The 19,527-nt window shown below is 44.3% G+C and overlaps 1 protein-coding gene across 6 annotated transcripts in view; it reads left to right on the forward strand.

The window, feature by feature from the left end:
* FGFR3 (fibroblast growth factor receptor 3) overlaps window positions 1-19,527 on the forward strand; it is a 54,796-nt gene that overhangs the window by 23,142 nt on the left and 12,127 nt on the right. For 3 of the 6 annotated variants that reach the window (XM_030948315.1, XM_030948316.1, XM_030948318.1), the window contains exons 3-7: window positions 1,863-1,916; window positions 7,807-7,976; window positions 12,632-12,755; window positions 13,164-13,354; window positions 16,619-16,769. In XM_030948315.1, coding sequence (XP_030804175.1) covers window positions 1,863-1,916; window positions 7,807-7,976; window positions 12,632-12,755; window positions 13,164-13,354; window positions 16,619-16,769 — 690 coding nt within the window. Of the gene's footprint in view, window positions 1-1,862; window positions 1,917-7,806; window positions 7,977-12,631; window positions 12,756-13,163; window positions 13,355-16,618; window positions 16,770-17,867; window positions 18,013-19,527 lie in introns of all 6 variants that reach the window. The other 3 variants (XM_030948317.1, XM_030948319.1, XM_030948320.1) reach the window with 1 other exon arrangement.

Genomic DNA, 19,527 nt, shown 5'->3' on the forward strand with positions numbered 1-19,527 from the left:
CCTTTTCTTTCATAATTAAAGCCCTTTTGAGCAGTTCTTGCCAATACTTCAACAACTTCTGCTAAGGATTACTGTTTTAGTAAATGATAAACAGGTTATAATTTTTAGTCACCTTTTGAAAAAGGTGATGTTTTAGTAACTTGAATAGGACAGTAGCTGTGAATATGGGATATTTGGTCTTAAAATCTAAGCTGCACTTCTCATCTTAAGAACAAGCAAAGTCAAAGACTTCCCTCAACCTTGTGAAAATGATTTTGAATTAGTTTAAAAATTGATTTTACTCCTCTGGTCATGATGGATTCATTGGAAAGCAGAAGTAAACTATAATCATGTGTTAATATGTGGGTAACCAAATCTGAGAGCAGAGCTGAGAAGGTGCTGATTTCTCTGTCGATGCTCGTGGGGATTTGGCTCAGTTTCTGCCTGACTTGAGTAAACCTGCTGGATCAGCCAGAACACCTAAACATCCACTTCACTTTCAGCAAGCCCCATGGCATTTCCCTAGTTCTGCTGCCAGCAGGACCTCAAGTGTGGATTTGCAGTTAGAGACGTGCTTGGAGTCGTCCTTGAGGCTTTGCCAAGGAGAAGGTGCGAAGCACCATGAGCCCCTGCAGTCCAAGGCAGGGAGATATTTCCTGTGTTGCTTCTGTGGATGGTGAAAGTGCCTGGAAGGCCATTCCAGATTCTGCAGGGAGGAACTATTTGTTGTTAGCTTTCCTTCTTTTTCCCTCTTTTTATACCCTCCCCACCTTTTTCTTTCTCCATTTTTACCTCCACTGTGCTAGTCAGAAAACAGTAGAAAACTCAAGTGCATCTTGCAATGAAGGATGTCCTGCCTGGCTTGATCTAAAGCAGCTCTTTACATTTCTGGCCACATGTTGAACACTCATAATGTTTCCTGTTTTCTAGTGTTTAAGGCCAAGTTCTCTTACCACTGTCTCAGAACATAAAGGCTGCTGGGTTGTTAGCATTTTGCTTTTATTTGAAAGAAAAATTCCTGGAGATTATGTAACATCAGTGGTGCTAAGTCTTCCAGATGCTGAACTGTACTAAGCTAAACTGTGTAAACTAAATCAAGCACTAAGCTGCTATTTGATAATGGCATTTACATTTACAGTAGTCACTTGATGGGGGGAAGAGGGACTGAGCCTTCATTGTGGACAGCTTGGAGAAGGTGAAATGTTAGACCACATTAAAAAAACACTTCAGAATGTTTTGGAGAGATACAGATGGAAAATTCCCACCTGTTTACCTGTATTGAGTTACAGCCTTGATGTCCCTCTGTGGGAGGAATATAACTAAAGCGAACTCGAATAGCCATCAAAATGTTGATGGAGAGAGGTTTGATTGCAAGAAGGTCAAAAGTTTTGGTCTTAGTGTTTGAACAAGGAGTTAATGAAGGGAGGTGTGGCAGGAGGATATTGAGTTAAAAGAAAAATGCAGGGAAAGTGAATTAAAAATGCTGACCTGTTGTTTTGAGAATAGTAAAATAAAAAGTCTTCAGAGTGAATGCTAGAGGGAAGGAAAAAAAAGCAGTCAGAGAACTTGTTCTGCAAAAAGAAATTTTCCGGTTTAGAATTCCTTTTGTATTTATGAGGAAGAGAACGTTTCACATAGGAGAAGTATTTGACATTGGACCACATTTTCAGAGCGCTGGCAAGCTCTTGGCACCTCTCTCCCAGCTGAGACAGCTCCTGTGCAGTTGTGCCTGGCCCAGCAGCACCAGAGGGGTGGGCTGGTGGAGCTGCAGGGAAGGGTCAGCCATCACTTGGATGTCCCTTGTGTGACACCAACAGCCTCATCCAGCAGTGTCCCCACATGCCATCCTCCTTCTGCTTCACTTCTTTCTTGTCTCTTTCCAGATTCCCCTTCGTCAGGTGATGATGAGGATGACGATGATGAGTCAGAAGATACAGGTAATTCATTTTTCTGGGATACAGAGGCCTTTTCTTTGCAGGAGCTGTGGCTCCCAAGCAGTGCAGCTCATCTGGGTGCTCATGTAGCCACACAGCAGCTTTGTGTTGAAATCAGTGACCTTAGGATGGAACCATGATGAAATCTACCTAAAAATTTAGAAACAGCTGCCAGATTGGTATTGCTGCTGTGGAATCCTACTGTATTTTTGAAGATTTGATGCTGAGAATCTGAGAATGTGAATAAATGAGTAGTTATAAATTCTCCTTGCATGTAAATATATATATATATATATATATATGTATATATATGTATATATATATTTGTTTTACTTTTTGCTGCACTGATGTTACACCAGTTGTATAGCATTTCAAACCTTGACTGCTTTGCTTTTAACTATTCTGATTCTGGTCCTTACCAGCATCTTGATAGGGGTCAGAGTACAAAACATACATTAGCCAAGGGCCAAATTTACTGATGCCATAAGTGAGAGCAACCTCTTTGGCTTTACTGGCTTTTTCTTTCATTCCTGTGAGGAAGAGAGAGTCCCAGGACAGTGCTTGGTGCTTTCACAGTGAATCTCTTTCAATCCCAGTGCTGCTTTCTTTAAGTGCAATAGCATTAATCAGGATCATTACAGGCTTCAGAGGTGTTAGTGCTGGGTTTTATTCTGCTCTTTATACTTCTACAGAGTGAGCTGCCCATGTGTATGTATTTTTAATAAATAAATGTCTTTGCATTTGAACTCCCAATCAACTATGTACATTGGCAGAAGTTCAACATGACTGGAAAATCTCTCCTGCCCATAACATTGCACATGCAGGACTCTTTCAAACAGATCTGCCACTGCAGTGAGTTAATACTGCTGTGTGTGCAGAGTGTGGACAGTAATGGTGAGTTACAGTGCCAGCAGACCCATCAGCAGCAATTAGTGGTTTTCTGATAGCTTCTAATTAGAGGCCAGATCCTGCCAGGTGACAGGCACCTTTGCAGAGGTGCTCAGGACTCCTGGTACCTGCTGAAGAATGGTATAGACATAGGGAAGGTCTGGTTTGGTCAGGATTTTTTCCTGCTGCATAGCAGCTTCTGATGAGGACAACTGATTGTTCTGTACAGTTTTTTATGTTTATAGAGAACTCAATCTCTTAGCAACAGGTATCACAAAACATCAGCTGGCTTATGGTACAGAAAGAAATTTTTCTTCACTGGAAAGGAAAACACAAATTTCACCACATGTATTTATAGCCTGTTTTCTGGGTCTTCTTGACTTTGAGGCTGTCTCTGGTTTTAGATCTGAAGGTAATGGCTGGCTTTGCTTAAAGGTCTCGTTATAAAAAGTTGGATTCTCTTCTGCTTTAAAAATGGTTGATTAGGTTAATGTGTCAGTGCGGTGAAACCTCGTGGTGATATTTTGTGACACAGGTGTGCTTTATGTTGCTTTCTTTGATGTCAGATCCTCCACTTAACCCTCAGAGGTCTCCTGAGTCTGGGGAGCTGTGTTGTTAAGCCTGGTACCACCACTGCCAGGACATCCCACCAGGAGCAGGGGCTGAAGGACCATCCGAGGCAGGCACACACGGTGTAGCCAGTGCCATGTTCTGCGAACAGCCCAAAGACCCAAGTCCTCTATCTCCTGTGGCAGAAATGTGCCCTACTGATGGGGTGTATGAGCCCCCGCTCAGGCATCAGACACAGCTGTGGTCAGTAGTTAGAGGAGGAAAGGCAATAAATGCTTTCATGCAAAAGAAAAATACCACAGACTCATAGGATGGTTAGGGTTGGAAGCAACCTTAAAGGTATCTAGTCAGTATAACTGGTAGTATTTCATATTTAGGGGGAGGCAATCCAGCCTGGACTGGCTCACCGAGTGTTGCCACACTGCATATCACTGACTAAAATCCTTTTGTCCTGGCCCCTCGTGATGATAAGTTACTTTTCTGATTTGTGTTACTCAAAGAGAGTTTCTCATCCTCACATAGTGGAGAATTCAGAAAGCTGGTTCCAATAGCATCATGAGTTTGAAGCCAATCTTGGTAATTTTAAGGGCTGGAAATACCAAATTCCATGTGGAGTGCCCTGCTCTGCTCACCCTCAGCTTCCTCTCTGAAGGGCAGCACAGAAACAGGGCATCCCTTAGGGATGGGCAGCAGAAAAGGAGAAACTTCTGCAGCTTCAGATCAGCTCGTTTGTCACAGCCTTGTCACAAGCCGTGATCTGCCTTTGCAGAAAGAGGCTTTCTAATATCTCTGTTCTCTACAGCTGTTTTTCCTGGCCCTGAAACAAAAACAAAACTCCCTTTTCACACACTGTGCTTCTGCCCCAGTGCTCCCTACCCCTCTTGTATCTGTTTGTTTGGAGCCCCCGCTGCGCAGCCCCAGCACCTTCAAAGAGCCCCCATAATCTCCAATTAAATCTGGCTCTGTCCTCCGAGGCGTCAGCTGGGGAAATTACACAATTAGGGTTGATTCTATCTGCCTCAGAATTTGGTGGCAGCTCCTAATTGCTAAATGAGTGCTTGGCTGTATTAATTATTCCAAGTATTGCTCTCAGGTTTTTTTTAATTGGTCATTCCAGTTGGATGGGTGGCCGGTGTCTTTGACGAACAAAACGGACCGTCAGGCTTAGTGTTTGATGATGGGAAAGGGCTGGTGATAATGTTTGGGGGTCCCCTTTTTTTTTCCACACCTGCACATGCAAAACCATTGCTGGTAATTAATTTACAGAGAGCTAGTCTAGAAAATTTTCCTTTCATCCTTCCTCTTTTCCCGCTCCCAAAACTCTCTGGAGCTTTGCTTGAAAAGAAGAGTTAGCAACATTTTCAGGCCCTTAAAAAGTGGTAATGAAGGGACTCAGAGGGCAGAGCAAAGCAAAAGCGGGGATGTTTTGTTCGCTGCTCCTGCAAGTGAGAACAAAGGCACTGTTTTCAATGTGTAGATGCTTTCTTCCAGTTCCAGTTTGACTTGAGAGCAATGCCCTGTTTGAGTCTTGGCACAGTAATCCAGGGGTGCCCAGCCCTGGCAAGCCCTGAATCTTACAGAAGAACACTGAAATGAGGGAAAGAACTCAGGGAAGAAGTCGTGTCTAATTGCAGCAGGCAGGAGTGAATCCTGCATTTGCTCCATATGGAGAATATCCCCAGCTGGAAACTTTCCTGGGCTCCATCTTGCTCCTCTCTGATGTCTGATAGCAAAATCCCCCTTGGCTTCAGTGACTACATTTGCAGCCAATGGGTTGATGGATCTCCTGTGAGATTCAAACTCATCTTTTGAATGAAAAAATGTGATAAAACACCCTGCAGCACATGCAGATGTTTTGTAAAAGGGAAGAGCCCCAAAAAGCAAAAGAAGGAACCAGGTTGTGACCAGGTGACCATGTGATGTAATTACACCTCTGTACCTAGATGATTGTCACCAACAACATAAAATGGATTTCTTGTGGACAGATATGTTAATCAAGCAACAGGACAGGTTATTTGTCTGCCCTCTGTGGTGGTGGCAAAAGGGGACTTTTCCATCTGTGCCTGGCCTTTGCCATACCTCTCTCCTGTAGCCCTGTTCACCTCTTGTAACATCCCCAGAAAATCAAATGCCAAAAGGAGGCATTTGGCCAGAAAATGGCCCAGGCTTCAGAAACCAAGGACCAGCATGGGTTTCTAGAGCTCTCTCCTCTCCAGCCTTCCCAACACCACCCCAAGTGTCCTCTGCATTCACTCCCCTGTTGCTGCCTGGGGATTTGCCCAGTCTTTGCTTGGTTTCTGCCCTTCCTTCATGCTATAACAGCATCATCCTTTTACCATCAAGACCCGTTCCTTAATGGTTGCACCCTCTCATCTAATGTTTTTTGGAATATTCCCCATTTTTGTGCAGTTCTGCCATCTGGATTGGTAGATGGCTGCATGACGTCCCATTTTAGCTCACTTTATCATGCAGTACTTCAGGCCTCCTGGATGTGCTGTGTGTTCACAGCAAAGTTTGTGGCTGGGATTTTCCAGGGCCGTGGGAATTGTGGGGATTCCTCCTTTTGCTGTTGTTTGTGCCAGCCATGCTCCTGCAGGATCCTGGCAAGAAAAGGGCCTTAAGCAGTTTCGTTATTTGAAACATGAGGCGTACGCGGGATGTGCGAGCGCAGATCCCTCTGATACGTGGGGCTGACTCTGATAGCATCACACTGTTGTGCAAGGCAGGCTGAGGGCAGATGCAAACCCTCAGTACTGGATTTCCCTCCCTGAGATGGTGTTACTGAGACTCCTGTGACCAGCCATGCCACTGCAGAGCTAGGGAAGCAGATGGGACATGAGGTGTGCCCAGCGGGGCTGTCTCTAGCATGTGGAGGGGTATTCTGGATGGAGCTCCTGGCATCTGGTTCCTCATGAGCTTTGCAAGGTGGAGGAAACATGGGGAGAGTGTTGGCAGGTGCTAAAAAACAATGGGTGCATGGATTGCCTTGGCTGAGCTGTATGACCTTCCCTGCAATATCCTTGGAGCTGGAATGCAGCAGGGAGCCTGCGTGGGGGACACTGGGGACTTAAACCAAGGAGGGGTCAATCTCTGACTTACTGCAGTTGTAACGGGATGGGTATCATGCAGCCAAATGCATCAGGGAGTGCTGGAGAAAGGGAGCAGCTCCCATGCATCTCAAAGGGATACAGCAAGAGGGAAAACTTTGTACATGCTTGTCATTAAGCAGGGAATTGTAGGGGCTTCAGACTAGCACTGAGATGGAGCTGTGATGCTGGCTGGTGTTTCTGAGCATTGTCACCACTGCAGGAGAGGCTGCAGCAAGGCTGTCCCAACAGCTTTGGTGGCTGTCGTGTTCTCCAGAGCGGTTCTTGGCAGACCAGTGCCTTCAGTTTGTCTTGGCCAGAAGCACATGTGCCTCTGCAGCAGGTGCTCCATGTCTGTGAGTTTTTCCTACCCAACTGGAGGAGATGCCATTTACACTCCTTGCCGTCCTTCTCGCTATTTTGCAGCCCAGACACTGCCTGCCCCCATCTCCCTTTGCCTTTGGTGTGGAGCACAGATCTGGGGGCTGGATGTGGCCCTGGTCTGGCAGGGGAAACACAGCATGTGCAGCTATGCAGTGTTGCCTTAAGCAGAAATGAAAGCTTGGGAGGCTTTTTTTAAAAAAAACTTTTTCTTTCTTCCCAGCATAATGAGTTTGCCGCTGCTGCTGCCTTAATTTGGAGTTAATATGTAATGTTTGTAACACAGCCAAGGAACGTAGCTGTACTTGAGGCAGATTATAAAAAGTATCTCATGCTAACACTGGTGTTTTAAAATTTATCCCTGTTCAAAGGTAACATGAATCTTTAAAACTAAAATCACTTGTACTTAAAGAACATAAACATGATAAACCAGTTTGGCACTGGCGCGTTTTTTTCTTTCCTTCCCTTAAGGAGGCTACACTACATTTGTACTCGCTGAGGAGGAACATTTTCCAGTGCACTCAGCTCATACATTTTGTCTGCTCCCTTGCTGGCCCATCAACATTCTTTTACAGTTCTAACATCTTTCTGCTGTTTATGCTTCTTGGCTACTAATGTCCCAAAGGTACATCTGTATCTTTTTACACACTGAGGCCAGATTCTTATCCTGATCTGGGATAACTCTACTTGTTGATTTGAAAGGAGCCACTTTAGATTTATACTGGCATTACCAAGACAAGAACCTGGTCATGAACCTTTCATCACAAAACTGAAATGCAAACACCCTCTCTATGTCAATGAGAGTCATTTAGCTGGAAAGCATTTCTGTGTCATTTATCTTAAGGGCAGCAGGTAGCAATTTAACTGTCAATCTGCACATGCCAAAGACTCCTCAAATGCATCTGCTCACCAGCTGATATCCTCTGCTGCAGAAAGGCGCCTGTTCAGCTTGGTTTTTCGTTTCTCAGGTGTCCCCTTCTGGACCCGGCCAGATAAGATGGAGAAGAAGCTGCTGGCAGTTCCCGCCGCCAACACCGTTCGCTTCCGATGCCCGGCGGGTGGAAACCCAACCCCTTCCATCTACTGGCTGAAAAATGGCAAGGAGTTCAAAGGGGAGCACAGGATTGGGGGCATTAAGGTAAGGTCTTGGTTTGGATCTCAGTTTTTTGTTGTTTCTACCAACTAGAAAATTGTATTGCACATGGGTAGTTTTAAGAGCACTGTCCTGAGTGTGTAGAAATGAAGGTGGTTGTTGCACTCTTATGCATTGCTTGGCACCAAAAGTGTTAAAAAGGACAGCTGTCCTTTGAGATCAAAGGCTAATTCTCTCTTAGTTCGTCTATAGTGGTCATTCAGGGAGTAGGTAAAAATGGGACTGGGTTTATGGTTGCATTGTGAACAGGGATGAAAAAGCAGGAGCAGAAACTTCTGTCCTAATTTCTGGAGATGAGCCCAGTGCATTGAGATGTGTTGGACCAAGCCATAGCTGTTCCCAGCTCTCAAAGAAAACCTATTTAGTGTCCTTTGAAGGTATAGGAAAGACCTCACCAAAGAGCTGGATCATCATGCTGGTAGTCATTAACATTCTTGTGGTATAAATCACTGACCCTTGGTCAAGTGTTGGATTCCCCTGTAGCCAGAGTCATAGCATCTGCTCCTTGGCTGCTTTCTTCTTCCTGCTTCCTTTCTACCATGAGGTGTTCTGGAAAATGCTCTGGCTCATGTTTACAGATGGAGCTCAGGGACACAAAACTCCACTGCAGTCAAATTATTTAATTAGCCAGAACTCTGTGCTACTTTATATCATGAATTATGGCAGGATTTTAAAAGGAAAATCAGCTTTTCTCACATTTTGCTGCTGTTGTTATTACTTTGTCTCCTTGAGGTCACAGTCCGACTCTTTTTTCTGGTTTTATTTGGGGACTATAAAACTGCTGTAGCTCATTATAGCAAAATCATCATAGCAGGAAAGACTTGAGCAGCAACTTTTGCCTGCACTCTCCCAGCCCGGACACATCCCTGGACTCTGCTGCTAAGGAGAGAAGGTGCCTTGTAGGAAGGCACCTTCATCAGAACTTGGAATAGCTGTGTGCTGATGCCTGCCACATCCGTAGTGTTTTGAAAGGGGACTGGGCATGCAAAGCCTGCCATGCTCCAGAAACCAGAGAAGGATTCAAAAAAGTCCCCCCTCCCCACAGTTCTGGGCTGTTTCTTTCCTGTTAGCTCAGACCTGTTCCTGAAAGAGCCTTTTGTGATGGCTTCAGTGAAGCCTTTAAAGCTCCTTCCTCAGTCCTGTCCCTGCTCCAGTCTGGATGAGGCTGAGAACATGCTCAGGTTTGGATCTTCTGAAAAACCATGGAGGGTAAAGAAGTGGGGAGGCAACTCCTGGGGGTAAACTGCTCTTCAGCAGATGACATTCACAAAGCATAAGCATCTTTTACTAATTGCAGGCTGTAAGGATCATCCTGAAGTGTTTTCAGGCTTGCGTGCACCATTCCAACAGCTTTTACCAAACTGTGTCACATCAGCTGCACTAAATTATGCCTGCAGGAAAAAAAAATCTGAAGCTGAAAGCAATTCCCCATCCCACTTTCCAGTAGTTTTAATCTATCTTTGAGTTTAAATTGACACATTTCATCCTCTGAAACACGGTAGTGAGTCTTTGGCATCACTGTGCTTTGTTTCTCTGGGGGCACCTTCCAGCAACAAGTCAATGCTTAAAAGAGCTATTGAAGGCAATGTCAGGACAATTACAGGAAGATTGGTTTAAGCTCTCTGTCTAGGTGTAGTTCTTTGTCCCATTCTTGATATAAAGACATCTTTCTCTGCAATTTTCCTTCCTTTATTTGCTTGCTTTTGGTCATGAGGCATAGTTAGATATAAGTAATCTAGTGTAAATCTCATCCAGTATAAATATACTGGTAGATATCAGCTGAGATTTGAACCAGAAAAGGGGATTGAAAACTTGCTCGGTATCTCATGTATTTAAGATTTAAATTCCCTGTTACAACTTAACTTCATAACGGGATTAGGCAGCTTGAAAAGAATGAGCAAGATCCAGATCTGGCAGAGTTTGGTTGGCTTGCTTCATTTCGAGATCTGGTCTTAACCTAGAAATCCTTGAGCTGGGAATGTTCTCATTTGTTTTCAGTGTGTGAAAGACTTTTAATGTTGGTTGTGAGAAGTCTGTTGTCAGCAAATGAAGGCTGACCACTCTTCCACATCTGCCCCTTGCGCATGTCATTTAGACCTGTGTGGCTGCCCAGTGTAAAACCTGCAAGAGAGAAGGGTGAGTGTTGAAAACATGATAGGCAGGCTAACCTGGTTTTGTTACAGTTCATCCTTAACTGGTAAAGGAAAGAAATTCATATGACTTATCATATGAAATTTCCCAGAGAGCATTAATGGTTAAATCCGTGTTGGAATCTCTGATATTGTAAGCCTGTGTGTGTTAAATGACCCTAGAAGGGAGGATTGAGGGGGAGGGGAGATGGAGGATTATCCCTTCCCCAGACCATTGCACTGACTTGCATACCAGTCTGGCAAACACGAGGTTCCAAGTGTGTCTGTAAATGTTTTTTTCACAAGGAGCCAAGAATGACAACACCAAATAAACCAGAGGGATTTCCAGTATCTCACCCACTTGATTAATGCCTGCACTAAGTCACTTCATGTTTCTAGGGTTTTATTGAGTGCAGTGACTATCCTAACATTAGAATTACTGTCTTTTGCCGAAGGCTTTCAAAACTAAAAATGTCTTCCTAAGTTTCCAAGCAAGTTCTGCCCCACAAGTCTGTGCCCCCAGGTTCTTCTCTATTCAGAGTACGGAGTTCCCATCACAAACTTGGTGAAGAGGAATTTTTGAAATTGTCATAAAAGTGTCTTTGAAAGTGCATCCTTTGTAAAACACCTAGTTTGGACCTGGTTTTAGAATATAGGTCAGACTAGGGAGTCATCCATGTGTCTGGAGCTCCATTTCCTTGGAGTAGCTCATGGGGTTCCAGATGCAAACATTTTGCAATGCTGAAAAGTGGATTTAAAGAAGCCTTGAGACAAGCCAGTGTGGAAATGAGCCACTGAGCAGCCCCAAATTTGCATTGAAACTTCCCTGACAGTGTGGTGTGTTCAGCTTTGCGCTCGGGGTCCAGGCTCTGTTCTCAGAGCTTCTCTCACTCTGTAATTTCCACACGGTTACAGAGGTGCAGCAAGAGGGATGTTGCTCTACAAAAGGTGAGATGTTGACTCTGCTCCTTCATTGAGCTCCATTTGTGCCATCCTGGGTGGGCAGAGGTGCAGTCAGAGCTGACCAGACATCTGCCACAGCTGTGACAGATGTCTGTACCACATGTTTGGTCACAGCCTCCTGTTACCCATACGCTAAAATGAAAAGAAATGCCATATTCAGCGTTCTCTGAAGTACGGGGGGCTCGGTAGTGCTGTTTTCAGGGCTGCAGAGGTCTTCAAATTGTTAAAATTACATTTGCTTGCTTATCTTGCAACTAAGCTGTCTAGTCTCCTATGGTTTTAAACCTGCTCTTTGCAAAGTTCTGGCTTTGATTGCAACTTGGCCCTCTTAGGGAAAGCATGTGGATGCAATTTATGTGCAGCAAAAGAGGTTAAATGACTTCATATTTGAGTTCACCTGCTGCAGCAAGAAATCTTCAGGAGCAATTACACCCTTGTTTTTTTCCATCAGCCCCTGACATTCTATAGTACAGCATTATTGTAAATCTCCTATTTCTGTATCCTTGGGGTCACCTTCAAAATGTTTAATAAAGTTAAATGTTCTGCTTTGGACAGCAGAAGGCATCAAATTAATATCCAGAGATTTGGAGAGCTTTCATATGCTATGCACCCTGAAGTCATCTTTGTCACTGTTGGTTGCTTTCTGTATTGATTCAAGATTTGCTTTCCATATCCATTATTTCCTTTATAATCATTAGAAACAAATGTTCTAGCTGAGATCACAGGGCAGCAGGTCAGGGTGGAGGCAGGATTTGTGCTTTCCCTTCTGCTACTGAACCACCATCAGCTCTGGACATGAGCCACATCCAGAAAACCAACCAGTATGAAACTCAATGCCAAAATAGAAGGGCTGGCCGAGCATCCTAGAGATGAGATTTGAGGCTGGACATGTTTGCTCCTGTTTTTTAGAGAGAATTTAGGGGACCAACTCAGTTGGAGAAACCTGTTTCTCTTCAGACAAATGCCATAACCTGTTGCCTCCATAGCGCACACATTTTAAAATATAGATCAGAATATTGAAATATATAAAATACATAAAATGTAGATCCTATGTGATTCCTGCTGATGTCGTTATTTGAGTCGGAGATGCCACATTCAGTTGTCAGCTAGCTTTGTTATTCTGATTATTGTGGAAACATAGAAGTTCCCATTGAAATCTCAATGTGTTACATTGTGTTGCATCACTTTTGATTGGTCTTAATGCTTTTTCTCATTAAGACTTTACAGAATTCACAGAATCACTGGGTTGGAAGAGATCTTAAAGATCATCGAGTCCAACCCATGCTCTAACACCTCAACCAAACCATGGCATCAGGTGCCTCATGCAGTCTTTTTTAGACACATCCAGGCATGGTGACTCCACCACCTCACCGGGCAGACCATTCCAGAACTTTGACTCCTTCTGTGAAAAACTTTTTCCTTTTCCTTTAATTACCCTTGTAAATGGATCCTTGTGGTGTTCAGGCTTCCTCTGGGGTCCGAGTGTGTGGAAGCTCAGTGATTTTTCATTGGTTTGCAAGGTCTTAATGTTTTGATTTCTTCTCCCAGCTGCGACACCAGCAGTGGAGCCTGGTGATGGAGAGCGTTGTGCCGTCAGACCGAGGGAACTACACCTGCGTCGTGGAGAACAAATATGGCAACATTAGGCACACCTACCAGCTCGATGTGCTAGGTGAGATCCCTCTGCTTTCCCTCAACAGCTCGTCTGGGGTGGAATAGCTGCCTGATAGGATATGGGAAGCAGGAGCTTGGTTTCTTTCCCAAAGCGTTGGATCATGTGTCTTCTGAAACCAACAACAGGCTTCGTTTTGGCCAACAATTTGGGCTCACATCTGTGATCAGTAAATTAGTGGGTCTGCAGAGGGCCCAAGAAGGAATGAGAGGGCTGAAATGCCCCCTCCCTTCCCAGGTGGTCTTTCCCTGTTTGGCTTGAGAAGCCCTGGGTAGAGCAGTGATCAGGACACCCTAATTTGTACCCTTTCCCCTGAAAAGCTAGAAGATTAACATTTCAGAGGAGAATACTTGCTGGGGGAAAAATAAGACAAGTAAATTAGAATTTCCCTTCTTTTCTGTTTTTCAGAAAGGTCACCCCACCGACCAATCCTGCAAGCAGGGCTCCCTGCCAACCAGACTGTGGTGGTGGGGAGCAATGTGGAATTTCACTGCAAGGTCTACAGCGATGCCCAGCCTCACATCCAGTGGCTGAAACACGTGGAAGTCAATGGCAGCAAATACGGACCCGATGGAACCCCGTATGTCACAGTGCTGAAGGTTGGTACAAGCTCCTCCTTCTCACCCTCACGGCAGTCCTTCTGTAAGCCTGCCCAGTGGATTACTCCTCTTTTTGGAGGGGGTACAGCAAAAATGTCCTGAAATCGATATTCCAGACTCTTCTGTTTGCCAGAGATAACACTACTACTGTGGTGGCACAGATAAGTAAAGTTGTAAGAGCTGAGGCAATTGTGAGACATGCAGCATAATGAAAGAGCTGTCAGATTGCATTTGACCTAAAATTGTAAAAATACCCTTTTTTTTTTACAGCTTCAATGGAGGTATTTTCAGGGTTTATTAAAATAAAAGTCTCCCAACTAAAACACATTCTTCCTTTTCCAAGTAAGCATTTGCAGCGTGCACATACCAAATAATGCTGAACTACCAGCACCTGAGAGCCAACATAATCTTGTTCCAGCCACTAAATTTGTGAACATTGCTGTTATCAATGCTCAGAAAAGCCGTTTCTTTTTTCTAAATTGAGCAAAAAGCACATAGTAAGACTTTGCTAAAATCCTTCCTTGAAAGGCAACTTTCAGATTACAGTCATAACAAAGCCAAGGGATTTGGTTCCCTTCAACCAATGTAAATATAAAAGTAGGGAATAGGGAGTGAGAAGCACATTGGACTTCTAAAATACTTTAAAAAATAGTTAAAGCCATCATGTGGTGGTATTTATTAAAATATATAGGGCCAAATTGAGTTTTTCTGGCTCTGCAGTTAGTGCTGAAAGCAGGTTTTGTCTCTGCAGCTTCAAGCTGAGGCTGTCCTGTGTGTGGACATTCCCTGTGCGCATCCTGCTGCACACACCCTTCTTCTCTTTGTATGAAGTTTAAAAAAAAACAACCACCACTTATCAGACAGTATCTACAAAACTGTAACGCAGCCAGATACATTATAATAAAAGCCAGAGACCCTGGAAATAATTACACAGATTGAAATAACAGATTGGTTGGAAGAAATGGTTGGAGACAGTTCTTCAGGACTGGCAACATGTGCTTCTTGCGAGCTTAGAAAACTTTTTATTCCTCGCCACCTCTCCAAATGTGTTTGAATTATGCATATTTGAATTTCCCCCTGGTTTCACAGCCCAGCACCAAACTCTGAATAGCTGGTTGTGTCACATGCCATCTCATATAGTCTCCGAGCTCCGTGTGTGGTCCCTGTGGGATAAAGTGCTACCTTTTGGAAGTTTGCAAAGCGGCTGTGAACAGTGCCTTGTGTCACAAGCACAAGCCCCCATTTTGCTTTGCTGTGGCAAAGAACATATAAATAGTCCTTATAAATAGTGTTTTAAAATTAAGTTGGAGCGGCACCGGGGTGGGTAGGTAATTAGAATTGCCAAATACCTTCTCTTCTGTGGACGGCAAAGGCTCTGCATTCCTTGAAGGGGAGCACAGGCAGGCATTTGAAAGCACAAGTTTTGTTTGGTTTTATGTTTTTTTGCTGAATAGGACCAGCACACGTCTATTTACTACTTCTGGTTAATCAGGAATGCTTTGAATTGTGTTAATGCCGGCATCAGCGCTGGGGCACGGAGCATTTCCATTTTGGGATGCATCTTTTGTGCGCCAGTCCTGGGCCTCCACAGAGCTGTGTCAGGCCCAGCTTTGCAGGGATTTTTCTTCTTTTCCTTTTTAAATGTGGTGTGCTTGTTTTTGATATGTAAAGATCTGATAAAATGATCTTGCTGTGGTCTCAGGGCTGTCCATTGGCGTTATGGAGTTGTTTCCCTCATGCCATGCAGCGCTGCTGCCCCGCCCCAGCATCCTGGCAGGAGCAGGGTGCTGTTAACAGAACTGCTCTCTCCTGCCCTGTGCTCTGCTGCCTGCAGGGAGATAAGGCTTTTTTTATCAGCCTGCCCTTCCCTCCTGCTTTCAGGAGATTTTGTGGAGTGTAGCAGCTGCTTTGGGGCAGTTTAAGTGTGGGGAATATCCCAGTCTCCATCCCAGCAAGGGAGACAGAGAGGTGCCCAGCATGTGAAATTCCCCTCCCTACATCTAAACGGGAGGGTGAGGGGGTGTCAAACCCCACCCAAGTCCAGATGGATAAGTTGAATGCTGTACTTTCAAACCATTTTTTAAACAGCCTGACAAAACCATGCCATCACCTGCATCAGTTCCTGAAAGCCTGAGCTAATTTGTGATCAAAGAAAACCCCTTTTTCTTTGCAGAAGGGCACTAAATGCATTCCAGTTACAGAGGGGGGCTGGCAACACTGTGCCCAAGCTTTGTCAAAAGCTAAATAGTACATTCTGCATTGAAACATGCCTGGTTTAATTATAAACAAGGCAGCAACAGCAGGCAGGCACGTTTCCCCACTAGTCAGGGCAGACAGACTTGCACGTAAACCTTGGAGATGAGCTCAGGTCAAAACCAGTAGTGTTTGTCATCAGACATGGACACTGGGACTCCTCTCTGGTGCCTCCTCTGGGTTCAGTTCCTAATAACCTATCAGAGCTGGCTACCCCAATGATTTTAATGAGCTGCAAAAGTCATATTGCCAGGATCAGGCTTGGAAATGAAAGGCATCAAGCCTGGGCTGGAGAGTGTAAGACCAAAACAGAGAAGACATTTGCTTTATTTTCATTTCCAGAACTGAAGCTTCTTCTGAGGCCACTTAAAACAGTTATGCATTTTCAGCCAAAATAAAAACAAGTGTTTAGTGTTTAGGGAAAAAGCTGGTGTGCTGTTGTGGCAGCATAGAAGAAGAGAAATAAACCCATTGCTTAAAAGTCTGAAGTTTGTTTGATTTATATACACCACTTTATTTAGTAAAGAAGAGGCTCCTATAAGCAGTGGAAAAAATTACAGCTAATTTCTGAAAGGCAAAGTCAGCAGCGAGTTTCAGACCGCTGCTGCTTATATTTTGTTTCCAAATTCTATTTTGGAATCTGATAATTGAAACAGTATTTGCTGAGCCGGCTTGCAAACACAAATCTCTGCTTTAAGCCGTCTCTCTGCTGCTCCTGTCTGTGGAGTTGTTAAGAAACCATGGAGCCTTTGAGTGCTGTCAGATGGAGAAGGGGCAAACTGGTCTGTTTTTACAAAGAAATCGCATGTGTGAAGGGAAGGGAGCTCACCTGCACGTGGTTTGGGGGCCAAAGGCAGCTTCTTTTCACCAGCCAGGTGCTGGGTGAGGTGTCTCAGCCCAGGGTGAGCCGGGGATGTCACCACAGCCGTGCACAGTCAATCCTAGCTGATGTAGGTGCCATGCAGCTATTGTTTGGTTTACTGAAGTTCAGGTTTCTGTCTATTCCTGCAGTCTTGGATCAGTAAAAACGCTGAAGCCGATGCTAACCTAAATCTGTTCAATGTGACAGAACAAGATGAAGGAGAATATCTGTGTAGAGCCAACAATTTCGTAGGCATAGCCGAAAAGCCATTTTGGCTCCACATTCGCAAACCAAAACCAGGTAAACCACAGACTCTGTCCCAAGGCCCTGGCAACTGCAAGAATGAGCTATAACATTTTTAAGAATCTAGTGATTAAAATTACTATTCATTTTGTATTATACCCTGTCAACTGATGCTGAATGGCTTTATCTTATTTTCTTGCTAATTTTTTTTACAAGACTGTAACGCCTATACAGCAATTGCCATGGAAAAATTCCCACAATAAAATGACTGTCAGATTTTCCTATCAACTTTTCATACTTTTATTCCTTTCCTTTCCTTTCTTTACAATTGAGTGCTGATAACAGAATTGCATGTTAATGACCTGTGACATTCCAAGCTCTGGAAAACCAAACTGTTTTGAGTTTTCGCCTACAAAACTGAGTTAATCAGTTTTGTCCTTTCGAGAATTAATGGAGAAATAAATATCAACATTGGCTCATGCAAGCAAACATGTTAACTAGAGAGGAGAACCAGTCTCATGGGCTCTGGGGTTTGACTCCAGCCTAGAGGGCTTGACTGCTGTGTTATTTGGTGCCACTACAGGAAAGTTCCTTACAGGCACCCTCTGGTTATCAGCCAGATTTCTACTGCAGTGTCAAGGTCTGTGTAGTCAATATACAGATTTGAGGTGCCCACTGAAGAAATTCTAAAAAATTCTAGAATTCTATATTTTCAATAAACTCATGAACCATAATGTTTGTATATTCCTCTGATCAGCACTTGAATCTTTCCCCACTACATCTCCCCTCCTTTCCCCTTTCTTTCTGTCTGTCCTCATTTCCCATCTCTTTTTCCCCACCCCTGTACTCACCTCACTAACCCAAAGGCAGTCATATTGTGGGGGCAATTTTTCATTTGGATGCTTTTGCTTGCATGCTTCTTTAGTGGGACAGAGTAAGAACCTGGTGAAGGGAACTTTTTTTTTTTTGGCTTTTGACTACAGGTTGCAGAGGGGAATGAATAAATAAATGCGGAAGATGGGCCATTGGAAAATGATTAAAAAAACACCTTAATCTGCTTTTGAAATTTGCCTGTGGTGTCCTCACACTTGCTGGGAATGTGGCTTATTCTCTGTTTTCCCTCTTTCTATATGTGTGTGTTTTTTTTCCCCCTAGACGGCAGGTGTTAACACAACGGATAAGGAGCTAGAGATTCTGTACTTGCGAAATGTTACTTTTGAGGATGCTGGGGAGTATACTTGTCTCGCAGGGAATTCTATTGGGTTCTCACATCACTCTGCTTGGCTGACGGTGCTACCAGGTATTTCCTTCTGTGCTGGCCTCTCCCTCCCTCTCTAGGTTGTTTTGCTTTGGAAATGCCAAGTTCCCGGGGCCGCCCCTTGCTTGGAGCAGGGTGTTTCCCAGGGAGGTCTCTTCTCTGGGATTTGCTGCAGACCCCTGTTGCATACTTGCAGCTGACTCTTTTTGCATTGCATCTCAAAATTTAAATTATTGTAGTAATGATACAGTAAAATGCACAGAATCTTTTTTCTGTCTAATAAGAGGGAGGTATTCACAGCCTCTTTGTTAGGGCTGTTAAGTGCCAAAATAAGGAGCTTTGTGTTCTTACACAGACAGTGGGAGAAGAAAACCTCCCCATCAGATGATCCAGGGCACCTAAATTGGACATGAACTGTGGATCATCTTATGAAGGATCCTTTCTGTCTGACCTCATATCTTAACCTAAAATTAGATGCATAAGTGTCTGGTGTGAGCACACCCTTCCCTGCCTGTAGCATTATTTCCACTTCACGGATGAGCAGGCCAAGATAGTGATCTCAAACAGAAGGTCAAGGAGAGTCATCTGTAGGCAGAGCACAGGAGTCCTGGCTCCCAGGGGCATTGCATGCTGCCTGCTCCAGCTGGGATCGATGAAAGCTGCAGTGGGCTTGAAACCTGAGGCCAGAGTGACCTCAATTTTGTGGTCCTTTCATGTGCAAAGCTCTCATTGACAATGAAGCCAGCACTGAATGTGCAACAGAGAGAGCTGTTCTGCAAAAGGGGGAATAGGGCTGTGCTGCCCCTTCACCTGCTGAATCTGCCTCTGGCTGCAGGGCAGGCTTGAGCATGGTCCAGGGAAGTACCAGCAATATTCACACTGAATCTCATATGTGCTGTGCCTTGCAGATAGTGCAGAAGCAAACCTTGAGTATGTTCAATACCCCCCTACTGAAAAGGCACCCAAAATCCTAAAGAGCCCACTTTGATTTACCCAATCATGACCACATTTGGGTCCATCTCACAACACATCCATCTCAGGAAGTGTTTAGAAACCGGGAACTTTGGCATTTCTAATCTTGACTTTATCTGTGCGGGTGATTTGGATGTAATCACTTTTACTGGGGCTTGGGACGGTCTCCTCCATGCCCAACCCTGCTGCCAGTGGGATCTGCTGATCTTTCCTGTTTATTTGCCAGCTCTGTAATAGCTGATCTGATCCTGTTTCTGTTTCTGACATCCACTGGATGAGAAAACATTTCCTCTGGTTGGAAGACTAATGTCTCTGTTATTTTCAGAATATCGCGATGTTGTCTCATCCGACTCACACCCTGCTTTTACAGTTTATGATTTCACACCTCTTGTTTAAGCAAAAAATATGCAGGAGAAAACTGACCAAAAATGAAAAAGTACAACTTTATTTTGAAGTCAGATGCAGTGAAGGACAGCTGTCTGTGCAGCAGCAGGCCCCCACAGAGAGGGGTGCAGGATACAGCCCACCTGGGGAACTTCAGCTTGCAATGCCTGTCCATTGCCCTCTGCTCTATTCCTACCATAG

This window comes from Camarhynchus parvulus, chromosome 4 (assembly GCF_901933205.1).
Source record: "Camarhynchus parvulus chromosome 4, STF_HiC, whole genome shotgun sequence".
NCBI lineage: Eukaryota > Metazoa > Chordata > Aves > Passeriformes > Thraupidae > Camarhynchus > Camarhynchus parvulus.